The sequence below is a fragment of the Pollachius pollachius genome, assembly GCF_949987615.1.
Source record: "Pollachius pollachius genome assembly, chromosome: 2".
Taxonomy (NCBI): Eukaryota; Metazoa; Chordata; class Actinopteri; order Gadiformes; family Gadidae; genus Pollachius; species Pollachius pollachius.
The window spans coordinates 656,252-678,784 of NC_136935.1; the positions used below are offsets into that span (position 1 = coordinate 656,252).

General features: G+C 45.1%; 1 protein-coding gene across 4 annotated transcripts in view; it reads right to left on the reverse strand.

The window, feature by feature from the left end:
* The window catches only part of LOC307091828 (A-type potassium channel modulatory protein KCNIP2), a gene marked incomplete at both ends in the record, with an annotated part of 73,810 nt that overhangs the window by 27,227 nt on the left and 24,050 nt on the right, over positions 1 to 22,533 (reverse strand). Inside the window, one exon of one of the 4 annotated variants that reach the window (XM_079758654.1) lies at positions 10,236 to 10,323. The exons of the other annotated variants lie outside the window; for them this stretch is intronic. Within the exon in view, the coding sequence (XP_079614780.1) occupies positions 10,236 to 10,323 (88 nt within the window). Of the gene's footprint in view, positions 1 to 10,235; positions 10,324 to 22,533 lie in introns of those variants that run through there. 4 annotated transcript variants of the gene reach the window in all.

Below are 22,533 nucleotides of genomic sequence, written 5' to 3' on the forward strand. Positions count from 1 at the left end.
GAAAATAACAAGTCCTTTCAAATAGTTCTGTACCCATATTGACCAGAGGGCTCATCATGATACACTTGGCAGCCTCAATACTTCTCTTTCAGAATCCACTAGTAAGGGAGGGTTTCCCAGCATAACCTAAAATGTATAACTCCAAATCCAAATGCAGCAATATATGTCATCTAACACCATCTATTTGTACATACCAACTGGCATATATGAAATATGAACTCAATTATACCACCGTTGTGAATAAGGAGGAAGAGAGGGAAGCTCAGTTAGAGAGCATTTGAAGGTGAGTGCAGGATCTAAAAGTGGTTAAAGGAAGAGAATAGAAGTGAATAAAGCAAAGCCCTGACATCCACACAGAGGTGAAGGGCTAATGCAGGCAGCTCTGAGGCATTTAATAGCTATAGATAGCCTGGATTTATTTAACGCTGTGATGGCTATTGTTAGTAGTAAATTTATCCACCTGCCACGGGAATACATCAACCCAGGCTGTAAAATACACTTAGCTCGAGTTAGTTAGCCTTTAATGATGAAGAGCTGGCTGGGAAAAAGGGGGCTGATTAGAAAATCAATTATTTATCAAAATACTACTAAAAATTTCCCAGGAACATTGAAAAATGGCGCTTGGGTCATTAAGGTTCAATTAAATGTTCTGGATGCCATATCGGGTATGTAATTTTGCATGTGGGTGCAAAATTCACTCTTTAGGTTGATACTTGCTTATGGTTTTTAAAGTGTTAGTTAAGGCGGGATGGGCTTAAGTCGTTTCATATGTGAGACGGGCTGTCTGTCAAAGCTATGTAGGGAAGTTTCTTATTGGTTTGTTAGCTCATGAGAACCCAAAGATGGCTCTGACCAGAGACAGTTCTATAACAACATGTTTAAGCGCCTCTAAATCTTAGAGAGCCTAACATGAAAATGCTTCCACTGAGTCAACACCACAACAATTGCCTGCAATACATTGCATCGGTAAAGAGTTTGACCATTGCATCGTCAAGGACGGAACGCGGAGAACAGAAGGTTAAAATGCACCGACTGTCAGGGGAAAGGGATTCCAGGAAGTGAGGGGCTATGGGGATTGAGTGATGGAGGAATGGGAAGGAAAGCGTGAAGGAGAGGGGGTGAGAGGGAGGACAATGAGACTGAGACAGCGATAGTAAAGTCATTTTCCCCGCGGGCCAGAGGTGGTCCGGGGAATGGTGTCGCCACTCAGAGAGCGAAGGTAGTAAAGTATGACCTGAATTGTAAAGAGTCGTTAGATAGTAGAGGGAGGATGGCATGGGAAAAGGCCGGAGAACAGAGAACGAGATTTATCTGATATAATATGTCATCATCACACATTATACCTACAGTATGATAAACCCTCTCCTCCTGTAGATACATTATGCTGCGATACATGTTATGTTTAGGAGAGATTGTAAAATGTTAAAACATCTTACAATCTCTCGAGTTAAAGGAGCCAGGCAGTCATAGTTAAGTGAAGCAGAATAAAAAGTAAATTTTCGTTTTTTTCGCAATATAAATAAAAATGAAAACCCACACATATGTGGGTGTTTCATGTGTTCTTCTGTAATGTATTTAAAACAATTCATAATTATTCAGGAATAATTCTCGGGAAATATTTAATAAAATTGTCAAAAGATTTACATATTCACAAGGCGAAAATATTCCTTGGATACATAAAATCCTCACATCTTTGGATTCCAACCATCCACCTATTTGAAATGATCATTTTTCTGAAGACTTCACAGTATTCTTTGCCTACATGCCTCCTATGATGTGGTTGTTTTAGAGTGAATTGACTCCCACAGTCACATACTAAATCGTTACATCACCCATAGCGCATAGACATAGTTTGCTGGAAGTGACATCGTTTTGACCATTTTTCATGTATGACGTTCTTTCTTTATCACACTCTTCATAAATATGAATCTTTCTTCTTGCTAACCCTGTCTCATTCTAGTCTTACCCTGGACACCGCTGTCTCCATTCTGTGCTCTCTCATCTACTGTTTGAAAAATCTTCAGATGCACCCGGACATAACACTTGTTCACACCTCCTCAGACCCTCTCTCTCTCTCTCCCTCTCCCTCTCCCTCTCTCTCTCTCTCTCTCTCTCTCTCTCTCTCTCTCTCTCTCTCTCTCTCTCTCTCTCTCTCTCTCTCTCTCCACTCTGACCAGACGGTCGCTAATAGGAGTTTATTTTTAGTGAGTGTGAGGTGAGGTGTGAGGTGTCCATGAAAGATGGAGGTGATGTTTCTCACCTTTCGAGTAAAGGGGCGGGGAAAAGGATGTTGAGAAGGGGAGGGGGGGGGGGGGGGGGGGAGAAAGGCCAGGCAGTGTGTGTGTGTGTGTGTGGGGGGAGGGGGGGTTGGTGCTTGAGGGCTGTGTTCCCAGGGTGGAATTAAGGAGAGAAACTGGGTCAGGGACTTGGCTGTGACCTGACCTCGTCACACACACACACACACACACACACACACACACACACAGACAGACAGTCAATTTGAATCACATCCAAAGCAGGTCAACGGACCAATCAGATCAAACATTATTAAAATGCAGTTCAACCCAACCTTTGATTTAAGCAAATTAAAATTGACTTCAATACACTTGTGATACTAGCTATCTTTCCATGATGATCCATCCATCCATCCATCCATCCATCCATCCATCCATCCATCCATCCATCCATCCTCTCTATCTGGCAGGTATAATTCTATCACACATGTATCCGCATCTCCCGGTCTACATGCCTACTATTGTCTACATATATTCTATATATAGAATGGGATGCTTCTAAAGTACTATCAACATAGACATTCTGTCTAGCAAGGTAAATAATTAACACCAGCAATGTAATTTTAGTGAGAGTTTGCACTTCTGCGTCTGCAGAGTATATTGTTCACAGCCGCACTCAGAAAATGGATCCGATCTCTCAGAGGTGATAAGAGGCATCTTGTCCGTCTCTATTGCTCTCGCTCTTATTCTTTCTCTGTTTTGCTTCTGCCCTGTTTTGCCTTCCTCTTCTAATAACCTCTATCCCTCCTGATTAAGGGATACGTCACACATAGTATCAATCAAGACTTAATCAAAATGACCAGTCGCAACTTTCAGTACAGGTTGGACTGCCAACCTTAACAGCTGGAGCAAAGTTGTACTTCTCTCCATCTCTCTACTCATCACTCTGTTTCCCTTCGTCTCCCACCCCCGTTTCCCCACCTTTCCCCTCTCTCCTCACCTCTTTCTCCTCCCCCTTTGCATCTCCCTCCCTCTTCCCCTCTCTCCCCTATATATAGCACCCCTCCCTCTCCTAGCTCTCGGCTGTCCCTCCCTCGCCACCTTCCCTATGACCCCCTCCCTATATCCTGCCCCTCTCTCCAATACTTCTCTCTCTTTCTCTACACGACCCCCCAATCCCTCTTCATCTCTTTGTATATCCTCTCTCCTCTCTCTCCCCTCTCTCTCCCATGCTATCTCCCCCTCTCTTCTACCTCCTATTCTCCCTCCTACCTCCCCCCTCTATCCGCTACCTCTCTCTTAACTCCCCTCTCTTCCCAATGTCTCTTTCTCGCACCATCTCTCCCTCTCTCTCTCCACCATCCCCCTTCCCCCTCTCCCCCTCCGTGTGTCTGGGACCTCTCTACCTCCCCCCCCCTCCCCTCCGTGTGTCTGGGACCTCTCTACCTCTCCCCCCCTCCCCTCTGTGTGTCTGGGACCTCTCTACCTCCCCCCCCCCTCCCCTCTGTGTGTCTGGGACCTCTCTACCTCTCCCCCCCTCCCCTCCCTCTCCCCCTCCGTGTGTCTGGGACCTCTCTACCTCTCCCCTCCCTCTCCCCCTCCGTGTGTCTGGGACCTCTCTACCTCCCCTCCCTCTCCCCCTCCGTGTGTCTGGGACCTCTCTACCTCTCCCCTCCCTCTCCCCCTCCGTGTGTCTGGGACCTCTCTACCTGTGGCTGAGGCTCCGGGAGCATGGCACCCTGCTGAGTGCTGATGTTACCTGAGCACCCATCCATCAGCCCGGCAGACAGTGTGCTGCCCGTCTCCCCGTTGCTAGGGGGAGAGGGGGGGGGGGGGGGGAACGCTTGGAGTAAGTTATCATCCTCCTCATAATGAATAACCCCCCGCACCACCACCACCACCATTACCACTCGCTGTGATATAGCCCCACTGGAAGTCACACTCAAACACACACACTAAAATGCACACGCACACACGTAAACACAAAGCCCGGAACACCTTCCCCCTCAGCAAGTGCTCCAAACTTCGCAGGAGTTGATGTTTTATTCATGACCTAAAGTTGACATTTTCTGTCAGTTTGGTCGGAGGCGGAGGCCATGATGGATGGCTCCATAACGACGTCTCGCTCAGACTCTAAGACTGAGCCACAGATCTGACATTATTAAGCACACAAAAGGTGGCTTGTGGGGCCACGGGGAAATAGAGATATGTATAGAAGACACATATAGGTCTTCTATACATATTTATATCCTTGCAGCACTGTCAAACAAGTCTTCCCCGAAACACAGGATTTGTGGGGTGCATCTTTATGTTGTTGAGATTGAAGTATTAAAGAATACTATAGCTACTGGACGTATCTAGATGCATCACTGTATTGGAATCCTAGAACTAGGATTGCCATTCAAAAACAAGCCATACCGGGGAATAAACAAGCGAAGGTGATTCTCATCAGGAATTCCACATGTTAGACGGTCCACACTTCCTTCAAACGAACATGGTTACCTCGATGCCAAGAGCTTGAACCTCACATATTTTATTCATCAGCCAGGTTCATACTGTATTCTCTTTGGTTATAGCTACCTGCTGGACAGCCAAGATACCAAGCTCCCAGGTGCCATTATTGCATGTGTGTGTGTGTGTGTGTGTGTGTGTGTGTGTGTGTGTGTGTGTGTGTGTGTGTGTGTGTGTGTGTGTGTGTGTGTGTGTGTGTGTGTGTGTGTGTGTGTGTGTGTGCCTGCGTAAGAATACGTGTGCATTTTGGCATGTAACAATGATTTATCATCCCTGTGTATGCTTGCATGGTTGTGTTGTTGTGTGCATGTGTGTCGCAGGGTTGAGAAGGGTATCTAATGTGTGTGTAGAATGTTTGAGTGTGAGTTCTCTTTTACAAATGTCCAACAATGTGCATGCATCGATTCATGATGCATATTTGTATATTTCTTGGTAGCATGCAGGCATGTGCATAGTACTGAATACAATCTGGACGTGGTAATCCGTGTTCATTAATGAGGAGTTACAGCTTTCTACCTGTTTTACCGGATACCAGAGGACAGGGAATGGAAAGCTCAACTTAATTTAGCTCAAAGTCAGACACCTAACAAATGGCCGCTGATTAAAAAGAGGAAATGACTTTTATGGGAACTCACATATCCTGAAAGTGGTGAAAACTATCTATGATGGAGTATGATATAACAGCATATATATGCCTTAGAAGAGCATGAAGATGTTTTTATGTTTGAACCATGAATATACATTTTTCTGGGACTTCTAGTTTATATTTACCTTGGGCTCTTTGAGTCATTAGTATATATATATATATATATATATATATATATATATATATATATATATATATATATATATATATATATATATATATATATATATATATATGTGTGTTTTATTCATAATTATATTTCAAGGTTCTGCCAAAACTATCTGAATTTAAATCTCATGGTGGACTATGGTGGCAAATTACTCCTTTAGCTATTTTTCATTGGTTTTATTTATCCCCAATGTTCAAAGTATTGTGTGTTGTTTTTCTATTTGAAGCCTTTACGTTGTGATGTTTATAACTATGTAACCTTACAGCAATCTTGTCCAGGTTTACCTAATTTGGACCTCAAGGGGAATAACCTGATGAATGAAGTGTAATATATATATTATATTATATCATACATACATACATACATACATACATACATACATACATACATACATACATACATACATACATACATATATATATCAACATACATACATACAGGTATCTCTGTCACTACATGACCAGGTGGATCCGATGCCTGCTGCCAGCCATACACGTCTCCTGTTCTTATGACACCATGTTGAGACACATTGACATGAGCACCAAGGCCCCCAAGGCTCAGAGGGAAAACAGGTTCCAGGCCCTGGATCTCTGGCTGCTGTACTCTGTGATAAGAGCAGGGTTACAATGCAGATCAATGGCAACTAGACAGGAGGAGAGATGATGTCCTCCACACACCGCAGGCCAATGTCCTATAGACAGGGCACCACGCGAAGGAGGGGTGCCCTGTGTGTGTGTGTGTGTGTGTGTGTGTGTGTGTGTGTGTGTGTGTGTGTGTGTGTGTGTGTGTGTGTGTGTGTGTGTGTGTGTGTGTGTGTGTGTGTGTGTGGTAATGCATGTGTTTGCACGTTGAGGTTATAAATAGACCTATTTAAGATGTTCATTTTTTTTCAAAATTGAGGTCGCTTCAGGACAAATTAAAGCCAGGTTAAGAACTTATAAATCAAATAGTTGAAGATTGTCTTTTGTTAAATTTAAGCTTTGAACTATGCGTGCAGGTGCAAAACATGAAAATTGGTTAGATTTTTTAGCTAAGCCAATGTCCAGTCATGTTCAAACCTTAGGTTTAAGCCCGATTCAACATAAATTAAAAATCCATGCACGCACACATTAACGAGCATACACAAACAGAGAGCCTCTGGCACACTAGCCAACTCTTTAATTATTACGTAGGTCTGTATGCAGGAACAGGGTTGTTGAGGCTGTACAGATCATTATAACAAGAGTGAGAATATCCAGAAACCATTCAGCTCCAAAAAACCTGACAGGGCAAGAAGTGAAAAAAAGACCCAAGCTAGTCAATAATACAAGCTCATCGGAGATACCTCTGGAAACACAAAATATAATGAAGTAATGATCCTAACGTAACCAATCTACCTTGAAACAAAGTGTGTGTATATGTGTGTGTGTGTGTTTTTGGTTTCATTTTTTATGGTGTCGGTTTGTGTAATAAGTGTTAATGGAGCTTTGTAACTAAATTTCCCGTTTCTCTCCCTCCGCTTTCTCTCTGCCTTCTCTCTGCCTTCTCTCTGCCTTCTCTCTCTCTCTCACTCTCACACTCTCTCTCACTCTCTCTCTCTGCCTTCTCTCTCTCTCTCTCTGTGCCTTCTCTCTCTCTCTCTCTGTGCCTTCTCTCTCTCTCTCTCTCTCTCTCTCTCTCTCTCTCTCTCTCTCTCTCTCTCTCTCTCTGCCCTCTCTCTCACTCTCACTCTCCCTCTCTCACTCTCTCACTCTCTCACTCTCTCACTCTGTCTTTTCTGTCTGTTATTGGAAAACAAAGAAGCTGGTTCTTGTAGTCATGGAAACCTTTTGCTGGGTAATTTTAAGAATGTGCACATGCATAAACAAACAAATGCCTCACACACGTGTGTGTGAACACACACCAACACATACACACACACACACACACATACACACACATGTAATCACGTACCACTATATTCATTCTGGTAGCATTTGGACCTTGATAATTGGTTCCTTTGAGACCACCAGACCTAACTTCACTAAAGTTATCTCCCCAGCTCATGCCTAGGTTGCTTTCCTATTACTACCTGCATTTGTAAAGTATATGAATGGTGTTCTCTGAGCAACGAGATATGACATTAAATCAGTAATCCCATAATCCACAGACAGAGGAAATATCAACTTTGACAAGTATTAAAAAATACTGCTATGAAATCTTTGTCTAACCTATCCTTTTTTAGCAAATGAAAGAATAAAAACTGTCAAACTAATCAAAATGAAATCGTTTTTCTTTTTCACAGTAACTGCTGTGCCAAAACTGTTTTGTTTTTTTCTACACACACACACACGCACACGCACACACAGTTGATATTATGAATATGCAGGGCCAGTCCAGGGACCGGCCCCACCAACCTCCTGTCCCCATCAGATTCATGACGTCAGTGTTTAATAATTATATTTAGTTAATGAGTGCCAGGTCACTAATGCAACAGAGACCTCATGCCTGCACTGCACTCAAGACCTGACCGTGACCCCTAGAAAGGAGGAGCCAGGGACAGACCAGCAGCTCTCGCCCTAATTGACTTAGAACTCATTATCTGCAGACAGCATCCATGTGTGTACAGTGAAGAACAGCCAACCAATGAGGGACGGAGACTGGATTGGACTACGACTACGCAGCATTGGGTGACTCTTTCTTTCACAATCTTATGTTACTTTCACAGGAAAAACATGTTATATCAGACATTTGTACACAAACTATGAACATAGTCTGACTATGTCTGGCATTGTGACTATGTATCGCGTCATGGCAAGACGCATTTAGGAATAGTTGATTGATATGGGGTGTGTGGGGTGTGTGTAGGTGTGTGTGTGTGTGTGTGTGTGTGTGTGTGTGTGTGTGTGTGTGTGTGTGTGTGTGTGTGTGTGTGTGTGTGTGTGTGTAGGTGTGTTTGTGTTGTTTACGCCCCTGCAGCCTGAAAATGTGCACAACATGAATACATACAATACATGCATTTCGACGATATACGGAGCGTATACATACACAGAGTTAGTATAATTGACGTTACACGTGTGTGTGTGTGTGTGTGTGTGTGTGTGTGTGTGTGTGTGTGTGTGTGTGTGTGTGTATGGGCACAGCATGCGTGTGCCCATACGTGTGCACGTGGAGGCGTGTGTGCGAGCGAGGCCCCATCACAGAGGATAAGAGAAGGGGTGGATGGGAGACAAGAGGGGCGGACGTCAAATGAACATGCCCATGCTGCTGGATGGACAAGGTCATCTAACCAGCCTTATCTCCTGGCTCCCTAGGACCAGCGGCTGAGGTTCAATCTCTGCGTTCTGCATCCCCATATCATCCCAGGTAACTGGAGCCCCTGGTCGCTGTTCATGGCATGGAAGAAAAAGGATAGACAGATTTGTCAGTGTGTGTGTGTGTGTGTGTGTGTGTGTGTGTGTGTGTGTGTGTGTGTGTGTGTGTGTGTGTGTGTGTGTGTGTGTGTTAAAATACTCTAGAGAGTTTCTCTCAAAGTGGTACTTTTCCTATAGGAAATAAGGCTTAGTAGGAGAAAAGGGAGCATAAATACCTTTTAAACCTCCCAAAAATACACTGTGTGCAACTTTAAGACAAAAAAGGGGAGAACTGAAGAGCAGAGAGAGAGAGAGAGAGAGAGGGGAGCGAAAAGGATAGTTCAGATGAGAGAGCAAGTGATAAGGAGATAGGTAAGAAGAGAAGGAGGAAGGAGGTGGAGGAAGGAGATATGATAGGGAAGAGGTGTGGGGAAAGGAAATAGGATTTGTAGAGTTGATGCTTGCTGATTGCTTCTTAAAGAAGTGATCGTTTCTTGCACTTTCTCTGTGTTGCTGCAATGGAGGTGGGAAGACTAATGCATTCAGAGAGCAGGCAGTCAGATTGTCGATGAGGACACATACACCCATCACACACACACACACACACACACACACACACACACACACACACACACACACACACACACACACACACACACACACACAAGGTATGTGTTCATGTTTGACAACGGTGAAACGCAGGCATCCGAGACACAGATGCTCAATAACTCACCCTTTACAGCCCTGCTCACAGCTATGCTCTATTTGATAAGCAAGCAGCAAATGGGAATCAAAGGGAATACAGAGGAGACTCTGAGCCAACACAGAGAAATCAACTGTTGAGACAGGAACAAGCTACAGGAACAAGCTACAAGAACAGGCTGCAGGAACAGGCTACAGGAACAGGCTGCAGGAATAGGCTGCAGGAACAATCTACAGGAACAGGCTGCAGGAACAGGCTGCAGGAACAAGCTACAGGAACAAGCTACAGGAACAAGCTACAGGAACAGGCTGCAGGAATAGGCTGCAGGAACAATCTACAGGAACAGGCTGCAGGAACAGGCTGCAGGAACAAGCTACAGGAACAAGCTACAGGAACAAGCTACAGGAACAGGCTGCAGGAACAAGCTACAGGAACAGGCTGCAGGAACAAGCTGCAGAACCTCTTTCTGCGACCGGGCTGGAGTCGACGAATAGCAACAAACAATCGTAGAGTGAGTGAAACCACTTGTTGTTCCGTGGCAAAGAAGAAGAAAGATACTGCCAACAACACAGATTCTGTAAGACAAAGGTGCCAACAAGACGCGAACATCAAGCTCCCTGTGTGGTGGTCGGCTGCAGGCTGAAGCCCTGTACGTCCCTACCTTGGGTGAGAGTTCCTGTGACGAAGCGGTAGAAGTAGCGAGCCACTTTGGTGAGCTGCCTCCGACACCTCTTCCTGCACTGGCTCATCCTGGAGGTGGTGGAGGAGGTGGAGGAGGAGGTGGAGGAGGAGGTGCTCTGGGGGTGGAGGTGCTGGTGGTCTTCGCTCCGCTGGTGGTGGTCGTGTTGGTGGCGGGATCGGCACAGATGGGGGGCTTTGTCGGGGTGCTGTCAGCTGGTCTGCCGGCGAAGTGCACCGCACTGCTCGAACGGGAGAGGAGTGTGTGTGCGCGCGGCTGTGTGTGTGTGTGTGTGTGTGTGTGTGTGTTTGACCGTGCCGAGGTGTGTGGAGATGGGGCTGGTCGCTGCTGCTCTGTTTCTCTCTCCCACTTTCTCTTCTCCTCACTTACACTCACTCTCCTGCTGTCTCCCTCCTCCTCCTCCTCCTCCCCCTCCTCCTCCTCCTCCTCCTCCTCCTCGTCCGCCTCCCTCCCACCCCCCTCCACCCTTCTTCTTCCTCACTCCACCTGAAGGTCTCGGGCTGTCAGTCAAGGAGCTGTGTTCTGTCCCCCCCCCCCGGCTCTCATTGGCTGGCAGCACAGTACGGCGGAAAATTACGGAGTTGTATGCTGTGAGCACTTGTGTGTGTGTGTGTGTGTGTGTGTGTGTGTGTGTGTGTGTGATTGTGTGTGTGTGTATATGTGTGTGTTTTTGATGAGTAAGTGAGTGAGTGAGGTTGTGAGGGTGTGCATGTTTGAGTGAGTGAGTGAGTGAGTGAGTGAGTGAGTGAGTGAGTGAGTGAGTGAGTGAGTGAGTGAGTGAGTGTATGTCAGCAAGAGGCTGAGAATAGCGCCGGAGAAACCACAGCCCATCCATTAATTAGCACAGTACACACCTTATAGGGGGACCATGGTCACACACACACACAAACAACCACTTTACCCACACAATGTTCTCTGTTTAGGTATATACCGCTGTCTAGACTCGACTGTTGTGAGTGTATGTGAGAGAGTGGGAAAGAGAGAGAGAGAGAGAGAGAGAGAGAGAGAGAGAGAGAAAGAAGAGAGAGAGAGAGAGAGAGAGAGAGAGAGAGAGAGAGAGAGAGAGAGAGAGAGAGAGAGAGAGAGAGAGAGAGGAGTTCTGGGAGCGTTCAGGTGCGGAGATAGGAGGTGAAACTGAATAATGGTGAATGCTAAATTGATTTCTTGCCGTTTCTCTGATAATGGGATTCAATACAGTATCTGGGATTCCAGTTATTTAGCGCAACTGAGGCGATGAAGTCGGAGCTGCTCTTACCCCTCTCCTCTCAAGAACGGCACCTTATTGACGGATAAGTCTGTTAGCAGCCGAGGAGCGAGCAGGGGAAGGAGGATGAGGAGCGCTTCCATCCCCATGGCAACACATTATAAACATAATTTCGCACAGAGCTTTTCCTCACCTATCTACCATCTCTTTGTTTAGTTAATTTTCCTTCTTTCATACATCAAATGCAGGCAGTTCACAAAATAATTAGAAAAACACACGCACAGAAAATCTGTCACGATAAAAAGACACACGCGCACAGCTACATGCGTATGTTTCTACTCTTTCAACGTCGGCTTCTTGCTCGTTTACGCGCGAGGCGTTCACACCCTGACACACATCAGCGCTCCCTCCTTCTGTCCTCTGCGAGATGCTGAATAAAAGGTGATTACAGTTACCACGGCAACGTCAGACTCTATGGATTTTTTTTGGTCACAGGCACACACACTTCACTCACGCACACCAGCACACAAACGCACACACACAGACAAACAACGCCCTAATGCACACAAACAAAGCATACACACGCATAGACAAACATCAGGGGAACAGAAATAAAATCAATTGTCACTTCGGCCGAGTCCCCGTTTGAAGAGCCGGTCTGCCCCTTCGTCCGACACCCCCTGAAGTCTCCATCGTTTTAAAAAGCCACTGAGTCGAGGTCAAGCAACAGGCGAGTCTCAGAGTGCTCGTCTACACTGAGATCATCCAACGAGGGTCTTCGGTCCCATGATCGACAAGGATAGGACTCAAGACACTTGTCATGCAGAGGGAGAAGACGGTCCAGCCGATATGAGGGGAATAGATAAAGCTGCTGATCTGTGAACAAATTCAGCTTTGTAATATCTTGAGCAGGGGGGCTGGGAACAGGCAGGTGGGGAGTAGCAGATGGGGCTTAAAGGTATTATGCACTCTATAGTAGTGTCAGTCACCAAGATGAAGCTGATGACAAACTGTTCATCATCGTTCACTTTTGTAGGATTCACCATCCATCTAGGTTAAGCTTGGTGAGGCACAAGACTGACTTTTTGAGTGTGTGAGTGTTGGCACGCTTAACAGGCCGTGTGTGTGTGTGTGTGTGTGTGTGTGTGTGTGTGTGTGTGTGTGTGTGTGTGTGTGTGTGTGTGTGTGTGTGTGTGTGTGTGTGTGTGTGTGTGTGTGTGTGTGTGTGTGAGAAAGTGTGAGCAAAGTCTTATAAAAATTCTTTAATCATGTTCATCTCTTTCACTCTCGAAAATATAATGAGTAATACTGAGCGGCAACCAGCCGGGGCCTGACAGGCAAAGAATCACTGATCTCTATTACACACACACGCACACACACACACACACACACACACACAGTAGGTACGTAATCGTGCCTGCATTGCAGTGGATGAAAGAAGTTCTGAAGCATTGATGATCAGTCTAGCATGTACGATGAGAGACCTCAAAAAGTTTTGAAATGGTTGAAACAAACCACCCACCATGCATAAGTCTGTGAGTCAGTCCATCCCTCTCTCTCTCTCTGTCACACACACTGACCCACAAGGAGAAACGCATACAGAGCGAGACTGCGAGACATGAAGCCAAAACCAAACCAAAAACATTGGTTGACTTATCATAAATGCGACGAGCATTTACGAAATTTGCTTCCTCATTTTTTATATATTGCCAATCACCAAAGGTTCTCCAAACACAACACATCCGTACCAAATATACCCTCTTCCCAACCGGTGTGGCTCAACCTGTCTCGCTCTGTCTCACTCTGTCTCACCCTGTATCACCCTGTCTCACCCCGTCTCACCCTATCCCACTCTGTCTCACCCTGTCCCGCTCTGTCTCGCCCTGTCTCACCCTGTCCCACTCTGTCTCACCCTGTCCCACCCTGTCTCACCCTGTCCCACTCTGTCTCACCCTGTCCCGCTCTGTCTCACCCAGTCTCACCCTGCCCACTCTGTCTCACCCTCCAACACTGAAACAGTAGCAAAGTCGGAGGCGCCATTGGACAGACGTCCGTTGTCCCCAAGAGCTAGCAACTCACAGCAAATAGACAGACAGGCAGTTGGAAAGTCAGACAGACAGAGAGCAGACAGGCAGGCAAGCAGACAGACACACACGCAAAGGGAGGCCGAAGGTGTGCGGATGGATGAACCGACACACTGACATACACACCGGCCAAAAGCCAATGATACAATGAAAGACACTTTGGACAGAAGGACAGACTGTTCTAACGATTATAACAGCTGATTGAACATTGACGGAACACGGTTCTCTGAGGTAGTCAAAAGAAGATCCTTAGGGGACATTTATTTCTGTGTTTGTGTGTGTGTCGGTGTGTGTGTATGTTTACTTGAAAAGAGGTAGGGAAATTGAAAGAGAGTAAGAGAGAGAAATTGAACAAGAGAGAGTACGACAAATAGACAGAAAGAGACAGAGAGAGCGATAGAGACTGAATACACCCCTTAAGATAGCACACGTGACCTCACTTCTATCCACAGCATCAATTGTTTGCTTACAACACCGAAGCCAAACCTTTCAGCCCTGTTAAGCCCTGACATTTCCTGCTATGACTGCACCTCATTAGCAGTACTGTGACTGCAGCGGGACTGAGCTTCAGTGTATGACCAAAGGTCTGGTCCAGGAGGAGAAATTCATACCGGCACCGAAGCAGAGGAACAAGGAAATGAGAGCAAACTCTAGGACCCCTATTAGCAGCCATCCGGTTACTATTAAGTATTTGGTCATTTAGCCATACAAACAAAGAACTCAGATACATGTCATTCAAGCGCCAGAGAACCCAAAATCCTGTTGGTGACGCCGATCTTGCTCAACGATGCTGACCAGAAGGCTATGGGCAGAGGGGGGATCAGACCCAGTGCCATACGCCCTGGAGCTGAACAACCTGGTCACTTCACTACAGTCCTGCCCTACTACAAGTGTTCTGTGATGCAAACCGATGAAAAACAGAAAACCGGCATTGCAGAGGAGGCAGCGGAGGAGGAACCACAGGTGTAGAAGACACTAGCAGCTACAGGAGGTTAAAACTCTGATGGGTGCCATCACGGGCTGACACAGCATTGCCTTTGACCCCTCGCCCCATCAGTCAATCATATCAAAGCACGGCAAACTCCCTCAGCTTTCGCTGTGCAACACCGCACAAAACAATTGAAGAAGAGTGTGGGTCATTGTGTGTGTGTGTATGCGTGAGATTTGTTAAAAAGGTCTTCAAATGGTTTCTAAAACCTGCACAGAGAAACGTCACACTTGCACAAGAGAGAACAGAGATGTTGTAACTCTGACATGTTACTCAAGGACTTAAACTGGCAGAAACACAGAAACACGTTTGCATCTTGACACTATTTATGTGACAGCCAATGGCACCAGCTGGTGAGACCCACTCAACATTCTATTCACTGGGAACATGTGATTCTGGAAGGACAGGGGAGAGAGAGAGAGAGAGAGAGAGAGAGAGAGAGAGAGAGAGAGAGAGAGAGAGAGAGAGAGAGAGAGAGAGAGAGAGAGAGAGAGAGAAAGCACAGGTGTTAAATACTGGTCTCTGGAGCCAAGCGGTGCACCAGTAAATGTCTGGGAACACACACACACATACACATGAAGATATACACATACAGTACACACACACACACAAACAAACAAACAGTAACTCAAACCGTATCTATAATTAAAAATAACTCAAAAATGTTCATATGACAAATAATTTCACAACAGGGGCACACATCATTTATGCGTAATGCGGTAATTTGATATATTTTTACACACACTGGGCTGAGCATATCACTACACACTTCGCCTAATCAGACCCACTAAATCACCCCAACATAAAATAGGATTTCTACACCTCCATTCTTATCCAAAACCCAGTCCCGTCTCCCATATCTATTATTAATACACGGTGTATATCCACTGAGGCTGAATCCCCTGAAACACAAAATAATTGAAACAGCAGGAGAGGGGAGGTTAGCAGGGATTGGTGGATGATTGAAAATGCTGCCTCACAACTCCAGATTGACTACTAAATAAAAAATATACAAAAGATTTAATAGGGGGCTAGGCATTAATAAATAACCATTAACTTCACACAAAACTCTCATAGTTTCCATTAAACAAGCTCCTGACTTTCAGAGCGTCTGAGTGTAAATGTGTGGTTGAAAGTCTGAGGCAGGAGAGATTCTGAAGGACATGAATAAATAATGATTATACTAAAATGAAAAAACGATTCTCAGTTGCTTTGAATGTCAGAAATGTTGCGCTACACTTACACTGAGAGGGGGTGATAGGGCGGGGGTTTGCCAAGGCAATTACTGTGGTACACTCTGCCAGAGTCTTAGTATTGTCAGTCAGGATGACACAAATAACAAAAAGATTGGTTCTTGCCTCTGGGCATCCCAATCTGTAGATATTTTTTGAGCAAAAAATAGTGAAGCCCAACTTTCTTCTTAAGTGTTAAAAGTAGTAACGTTTATTTAAATATATGTCCCTAATGTATCTCTGATCTTTTTATTATTATCATAAACTCATTTTATTTTGTCTTCACTTTTCATTGGTTTGAAACACAATATAATGAAGTTTGATTTATTACATTGGAATACAATTATATAGGCTATCCAAGGTGCTGTGCTTTGAAAATAAATTTAACTTCACACAGAATGCCAAAGTCCTAAAATATAAACAATAGATGAACAGCTGTACAGGTCCGTCCACTAGCCAGCAGCTATTGACGAAGTAAGGATCACTGCTGCCCCCCTATGGCTAAACGTAGTACTACATGTGTTTGCTGTTTCCCCAGTAGAGGTCCTCGCCCCTCAGGGCAGACAGATGGGCAGGGAAAGTGGGACATAGATGTCATGGAGATGTAAAGTCTCAACTTATTCCTACCAATACACATGCACACACTTCCACATAAATAAAAACTGCATCCACAAGTGCACACACACACACACACACCTGTGTGTGGGGGGGGGGGGGGGGGGCGTCTTAGCTTCCATAGAGCTAGCGGAGATGTTGGCTCGACGTGAATTCGGCTATACTTTTGCGCCATCTGCTGGTTCAAAGTGGGTGTTACCACTTAGAAGGAGACGATGCTCCTGCCATGTATCGGCAACCAATTTGGTAATAAACTAAATCTGGACACCATAGGAAGGATGTTAAATGCCAAGCTCTGTTCAAATTGGCCCAACATAGAGCAGTGCAGGGAGGGGGGGTTGCGGGGGGTGCAGGTGCCCCGACCAACCAGTAGGGGTCACTAATGCAGCGACCAGGACACAAACCATTATATTCCTGCCTCATCTAGTCGAATGAACAGATACTGTACGACCATTATTAAGAATGGAAACAGTAGTATTAATAGACACTAACAATCTGACATTCTAACAACACGACTGTGATATACTGTGTAACATCAAGCCAAATAAATTTTAAAACATAACTTTTTTCATTTTTCTATATATAATTTTTTTGTTGTGATTTTTTGTAGACTTTATAGCCACTACCTAATAACCATAATGCCACTTCCGCACTATATCCCACGATACTTAGCAGCTTTCATGGTCATCTGATTCATCCAATAGAGATGGTCCACCACATACAAGATATTTATGTGAATAAGCCGTCACAGGGCGACATCTAGCACACGTTGGCTTGTTTACGTAACAAATACATGTCACGCAGTTGGATTTCCGGTGCATAATTAGTGTCTCTCAATTTCTTTTCTAATATTCCCTAAATTATGATGGAATGAATATGGAATCAAGTAACCAGTCTGTGAGGTTTTTATTGGGTTGATATTTTTACTATATTTTTACTATATATTTTGCTGTATCACCAGTAGGGGGCAGAATCAGACCAGTAAAGACTGACCACTTTCAGTTCAACTGGGATTAAATAATGATGGACAGCTTGTCACATTATGTGAGAATGAAAGAAGAAATTGATGAAATAAAAAACTATCATGTTGTAATTGCTGTGATATATTTAATGGCAGCATTATAACAAAGACAACTATTTGACTTGCATATTGAACTTGCTCATGAGTTGAATAATACTAGGGCTTAAGGTTAAACAGGGTTTTGCTTTTCATTTTCACAATAGGCTAATAGAATAACACCTTTTAAATGATGAACACAAAATATAACGACTAACCTACTAGTTATCAAATTAATTCAGGTACAGTATTTGTGGAGGGTTTAATATACCTTTATACAAATATGTAGAAAGTATAACATTTCTGTTCCCTCTCTCTCTCTCTCTCTCGCTTTCATTCAGTGAAGAAGCTATGGTTAAGCAAGGACACAGAAGCCTACACAGAAACAAGAAAGGGCAGAATACTTTGGTATGGGTGCATGCTCTCCATAACTCGATTTCTTTTCAGGTTCCACTTGTAGCTCCTCCGAACACACACTCGGCTTCCACGCTCTGCTCTCGCTCTCAGTCATCTAGTGCTTTTATCTCCTGCCCTGCTTGATGTCCTCCTGGTGAGAGCCATACTCTGTCATTCCATCGCATTAAATCCCCGAGATGTATGTTTACACACTGCACTGCAAAATAACTGCAGCTCGCTTCCACACAAAATACTTTGGGAAAACTTGAACACTGTGTGGAGCACACACACACACACACAGCAGCACACACACACACACACACACACACAAGCTTTGTGCCAAACTGTGCAAAAGCAAGTCTGTGAAGCCTAACCTTCAGACACACACCGTGAAGGGGACAGAGCTGTATGCATAAGACATCTCGCCAGCAGGTAGAGATGGGCGCGCTTACCCAGTACCTTTAAGGCTGTACATGAATTTCAACATCGAGGGGAAAGAAAGAAGGAATGGAAAGGGAATAAGCGGGGCCGCGTCGACACTGAACAGGAACGGGATGAGACAGGGAGTCCCCGGGCAGGGGGGAGGGGTTCACAGTCATACTTCCAACCCCAGTAGACACCGCCAGCTGCCCTTCCTCAGGCCGCCTCCGCCCCTAAACGTCACCTCCTTACAGACATCCAACAGCGTTGTACATTACTGCTACTCCAAGACCTCAGCTGGCACACCTCACGTCTCCGCCACTCAACTACACAGGAGTGGAAGCCAGGGGTTTAGGTGAGGCTGACTTTGATACCATCCAGAAATCCCAAGGAATGAAGTCAACTGATGTTTGGATGGCAGTTGACAACGTTTGGGTCTTTTTTTCAGCCTTACAAATTTTGCTTCACTCTCCTTGTGAGAGGATCTGTACTCATTCTGCATGCAGAAGGCTTAACCGTTGTATGCACAACTCTGCTTATAGTCGTAGAGGACACCACACTTCAATTTCAAAGATTCAATTATGCTTATTTTTTTATCCCCTGTGGCATATTTTTCCATCACATTCATCTGTCTGAGTAGGTGCAAATAAAAATCAACTATCACTTAAGCCCAATACATCAAATAAACATATTCAGCATATCATCTAGGTAAAATCGCTAGACATGATCCAGTACTCGTAAATAAGCCTGTTTGACTTGTACTATTAAGGGCATTGTGCTGTTTTTGTTAAAGAAACCTCTTAGTGACACTTCTGTTGAGTCTCTCTCTCTCTCTCTCTCTCCCCCCCTCTCCCTCTCTCTCTCTCTCTCTCTCTCTCTCTCTCTCTCTCTCTCTCTCTCTCTCTCTCTCTCTCTCTCTCTCTCTCTCTCTCTCTCTCTCTCTCTCTCTCTCTCTCTCTCTCTCTCTCTCTCTCTCTCTCTCTCTCTCTCTCTCTCTGTCAGGCAGCAGTGGTTTAGCACTGCTTCCCCATCTCAGAGCAGAGATGGAGCGGCTGTCTGTGAGAGAGAGAGAGAGAGAGAGAGAGAGAGAGAGAGAGAGAGAGAAAGAAACACCAACACTTTTATTATTAGAATAATACCACTTGCCTCTCAACCCCCAGACCCAATCCTCACACTAAAGGCTGTGTGTGTGTGTGTGTGTGTGTGTGTGTGTGTGTGTGTGTGTGTGTGTGTGTGTGTGTGTGTGTGTGTGTGTGTGTGTGTGTGTGTGTGCGTGTGCGTGCATAAGTATGTAGCGAGTTACTGGTTACCTGAAAGTATACGACTACGCAGACATGGACGTATAAGGCAAGGAGCGGAGAGTGAGGAAGAAGACGAAGGGAGATGCAGGACACAGAAATTGAAAAAGGGAAGAAGGGAAAGGAGGATGATGAAGCGACAAGCTGGGCTTAAGGGAACTACATGTCTATGTGGATAAAAACACATGTATTCCAAACACAACCGGGAACCCAGAAAAGCCTTGCAAATCTGTCTTGTCCTTTCTTAATCAATATCTAAAGCCCGCTGAATGTTAAAACCAAGGCATTACTTCTCTCTCTGAGAAGAGACACTATTTATCTCACTTCCTCTCTCCCTCCATCTTTGGTTCTCGTTCTCTATCACTCTCTTTCTCCATCTCCCTCTCTTTCTCTTTCTGTCTCCCTCCATTTGTTTCTCTCGTTCCCTCCCTTAACATCTCTCTCTTTCTTTGCCTTTCTCTTTCCCTTTCCCCCCCGCCTCTCTAGTTCTCTGAAGGTTTGTCTAATTCCACCTCATTAGTCTCAGAGTAGCTGGAGCACTCATTCCTCTGATGAGAAAACAAGAGCATGCTCGCAATACTTAAACCTCATCTCAAAATACAGACAACATCTCTCTGCAACACTCCCAGGGGAATGCCGGGTACGCAATGGACATTCAATTTGATATTTGCTGTCGCTGTCTCTCGCAATGTTACCACTCTCTCCCTGTACAAAGGAGCAATGACTTGGTTCCTGATGTTCCTAAATGAGCACTTTTATTGAGGACACATAAGTATCAGGAGGCTCCCTTCCCATTCCAACCACTTAAGAAGTGGCAGTTGGGTCAAGGTGTCCTTGATCGAGACAGTAACCTCCAACAAGCTGCTCTTCGCCTTGCAGGATTGATGCCAGCACTGCTGCTGGGGTATCAATGTGTGCATGAATGGGTGGATGTGAGACATTGTAAAGCCCTCTGAGCAGCCATTGAGGTAAGTAAAGCACACTATTAATGCATCCTTTCTGATTATTGTTTCAGCAAATGTTGCTCCTCGACCAGCTGGCCTCAGAGTCCATCTCTATCTGTCTGTGACCCCTTCCCCCCCCCCCCCCCCCCACAGTTGGGCTCAGCAAGGTGTGTGTGATTAGGCCATCTGTGCAGGGGAACATCCCATCTGCAACCAAATGATGCAATCAAAATGTAATCACAGTGAAGTGAGGGAAGATCGATCGCTGTGCTCTCAACAGACAGGAAAAAGGTGACTTTTGGTCAAGTATTGTTTGGTATGTGTGAGTGAAGGTTGAAGATTCAACCTTCACAAGGGCTGCCGTTGAGCTAGACGCAGAATCCCTACCGGAGATGGGTTTAATATGTGTGTACACATACACAAACTCACTCTTATTCTCCGACTATTCTCTTCCACTGCTTTGACTGAATCAGAGGGTTGACTAAGTATCTGATCTAAGGGCATCTACCCTGGGGTTAAAAGCCCACTTTGTTACCTTTCAGCTATGATCTTAACTATTCGACTATAGACTGCTTCCCGAAACTACTAGTTAACAACCTGTTCCAAGTGTAATACCTTTCCACACTCAACATTACCTTCATGCTTCTTCAGGACATGATTTGTTTCACTCCTCTACTTTTCAATCTGGCTCTCTCTGTCTCTCTCCGTGTCTCTCTTAATATCTCTCTCTATGTCTCTGTGGCTCTTTGTATCGCTCTATATATCTGTGTCTCTCTTTATTACATTCTACGTCTCTGTCTCTCTTTATATCTCGCTCTATGTCCCTGTGTCTCCCTTTATATATCTCTCTATGTCTCCATGTCTCTTTATAATTCTATATATCTTTGTGTCTCTCTTTATATTTCTCTCTGTCTCTGAGTCTCTCTATGTCCCTGTGTCTCCCTTTATATCACTATGTCTGTCTGTCTCTCTGTTCCTCCTCCTCTTCACCAAAAAAACACATTGGTGTCCCCTACTTCTCACTCTTACTCATTACCATTTCTAGTGTTTATATCTGTTAATATGTCTGTGTGTGTGTCGGTGTGTGTGCTTATGTTAACACACAGTTGCGTTTGTGCACTACAAAGAATTTGGGGTGTGTGTGTTTCAGTGTTATGATTTACACAAGTTGTTGGAGGGAGGAACTCTGAGGGAGTATAGAATCCCCCTGAGCAATAGGGAGTGCAATCGAATGTTGCTCTCTCACATGTCTCTCTCTGTTTCTCTCTCTCTCTATCGCTGTCTCTACTCGCTTGTTCTCTCGCTCATCTGTCTCTCTCTCTCTTACCTATTCTTCCTCTCTTGCTCTCAACAAGTGGAAAATCCCCATAGCTGGCCCTGAACTTTGGCCCAGACTCATCCATCTTCTAAGAGAGAACACCAGCCACGAGAGAGACATTGAGCAGACTCAGGATATTAATAAAAAGTTAATGTAACAGAAGAACACACACCCACATTCGTAGTTACGCAAAGTCTCACAAACAAGGGTGAATGTGTGATAAATATGGGTCACTGAATAACACCCAGTGCTTAAATTATTACCGTTTAGGTTTCCTCCTCCTAAACACACTTTTTTTTAGCTGCTTCTTTGCAAACAAGGCAATTACGTTAGGTATCAGAAACCAGGGGCTCAGACTCAAGTGAGAGTTTGTCTGTGTGTGTGTGTGTGTGTGTGTGTGTGTGTGTGTGTGTGTGTGTGTGTGTGTGTGTGTGTGTGTGTGTGTGTGTGTGTGTGTGTGTGTGTGTGTGTTTGCGTGTCTTCCAATCCCACGAGATTCCGTATTCACAGTACGAAAGATATGACACGTGCAGGGGCATACGTGTGCGTGTTCATTCGTTCATGTGTGCGTACGTGTGCAGAGCGGCGGAGCGGTGCGCATGCCTAACAAGCACGTAATAGAGTCAGAGTCGGCTGAGTCCACAGCCTCACCCAGAGCCTCATGGGAACGCAGTAGAGTCAGAGTGAGTCCACAGCCTCACCC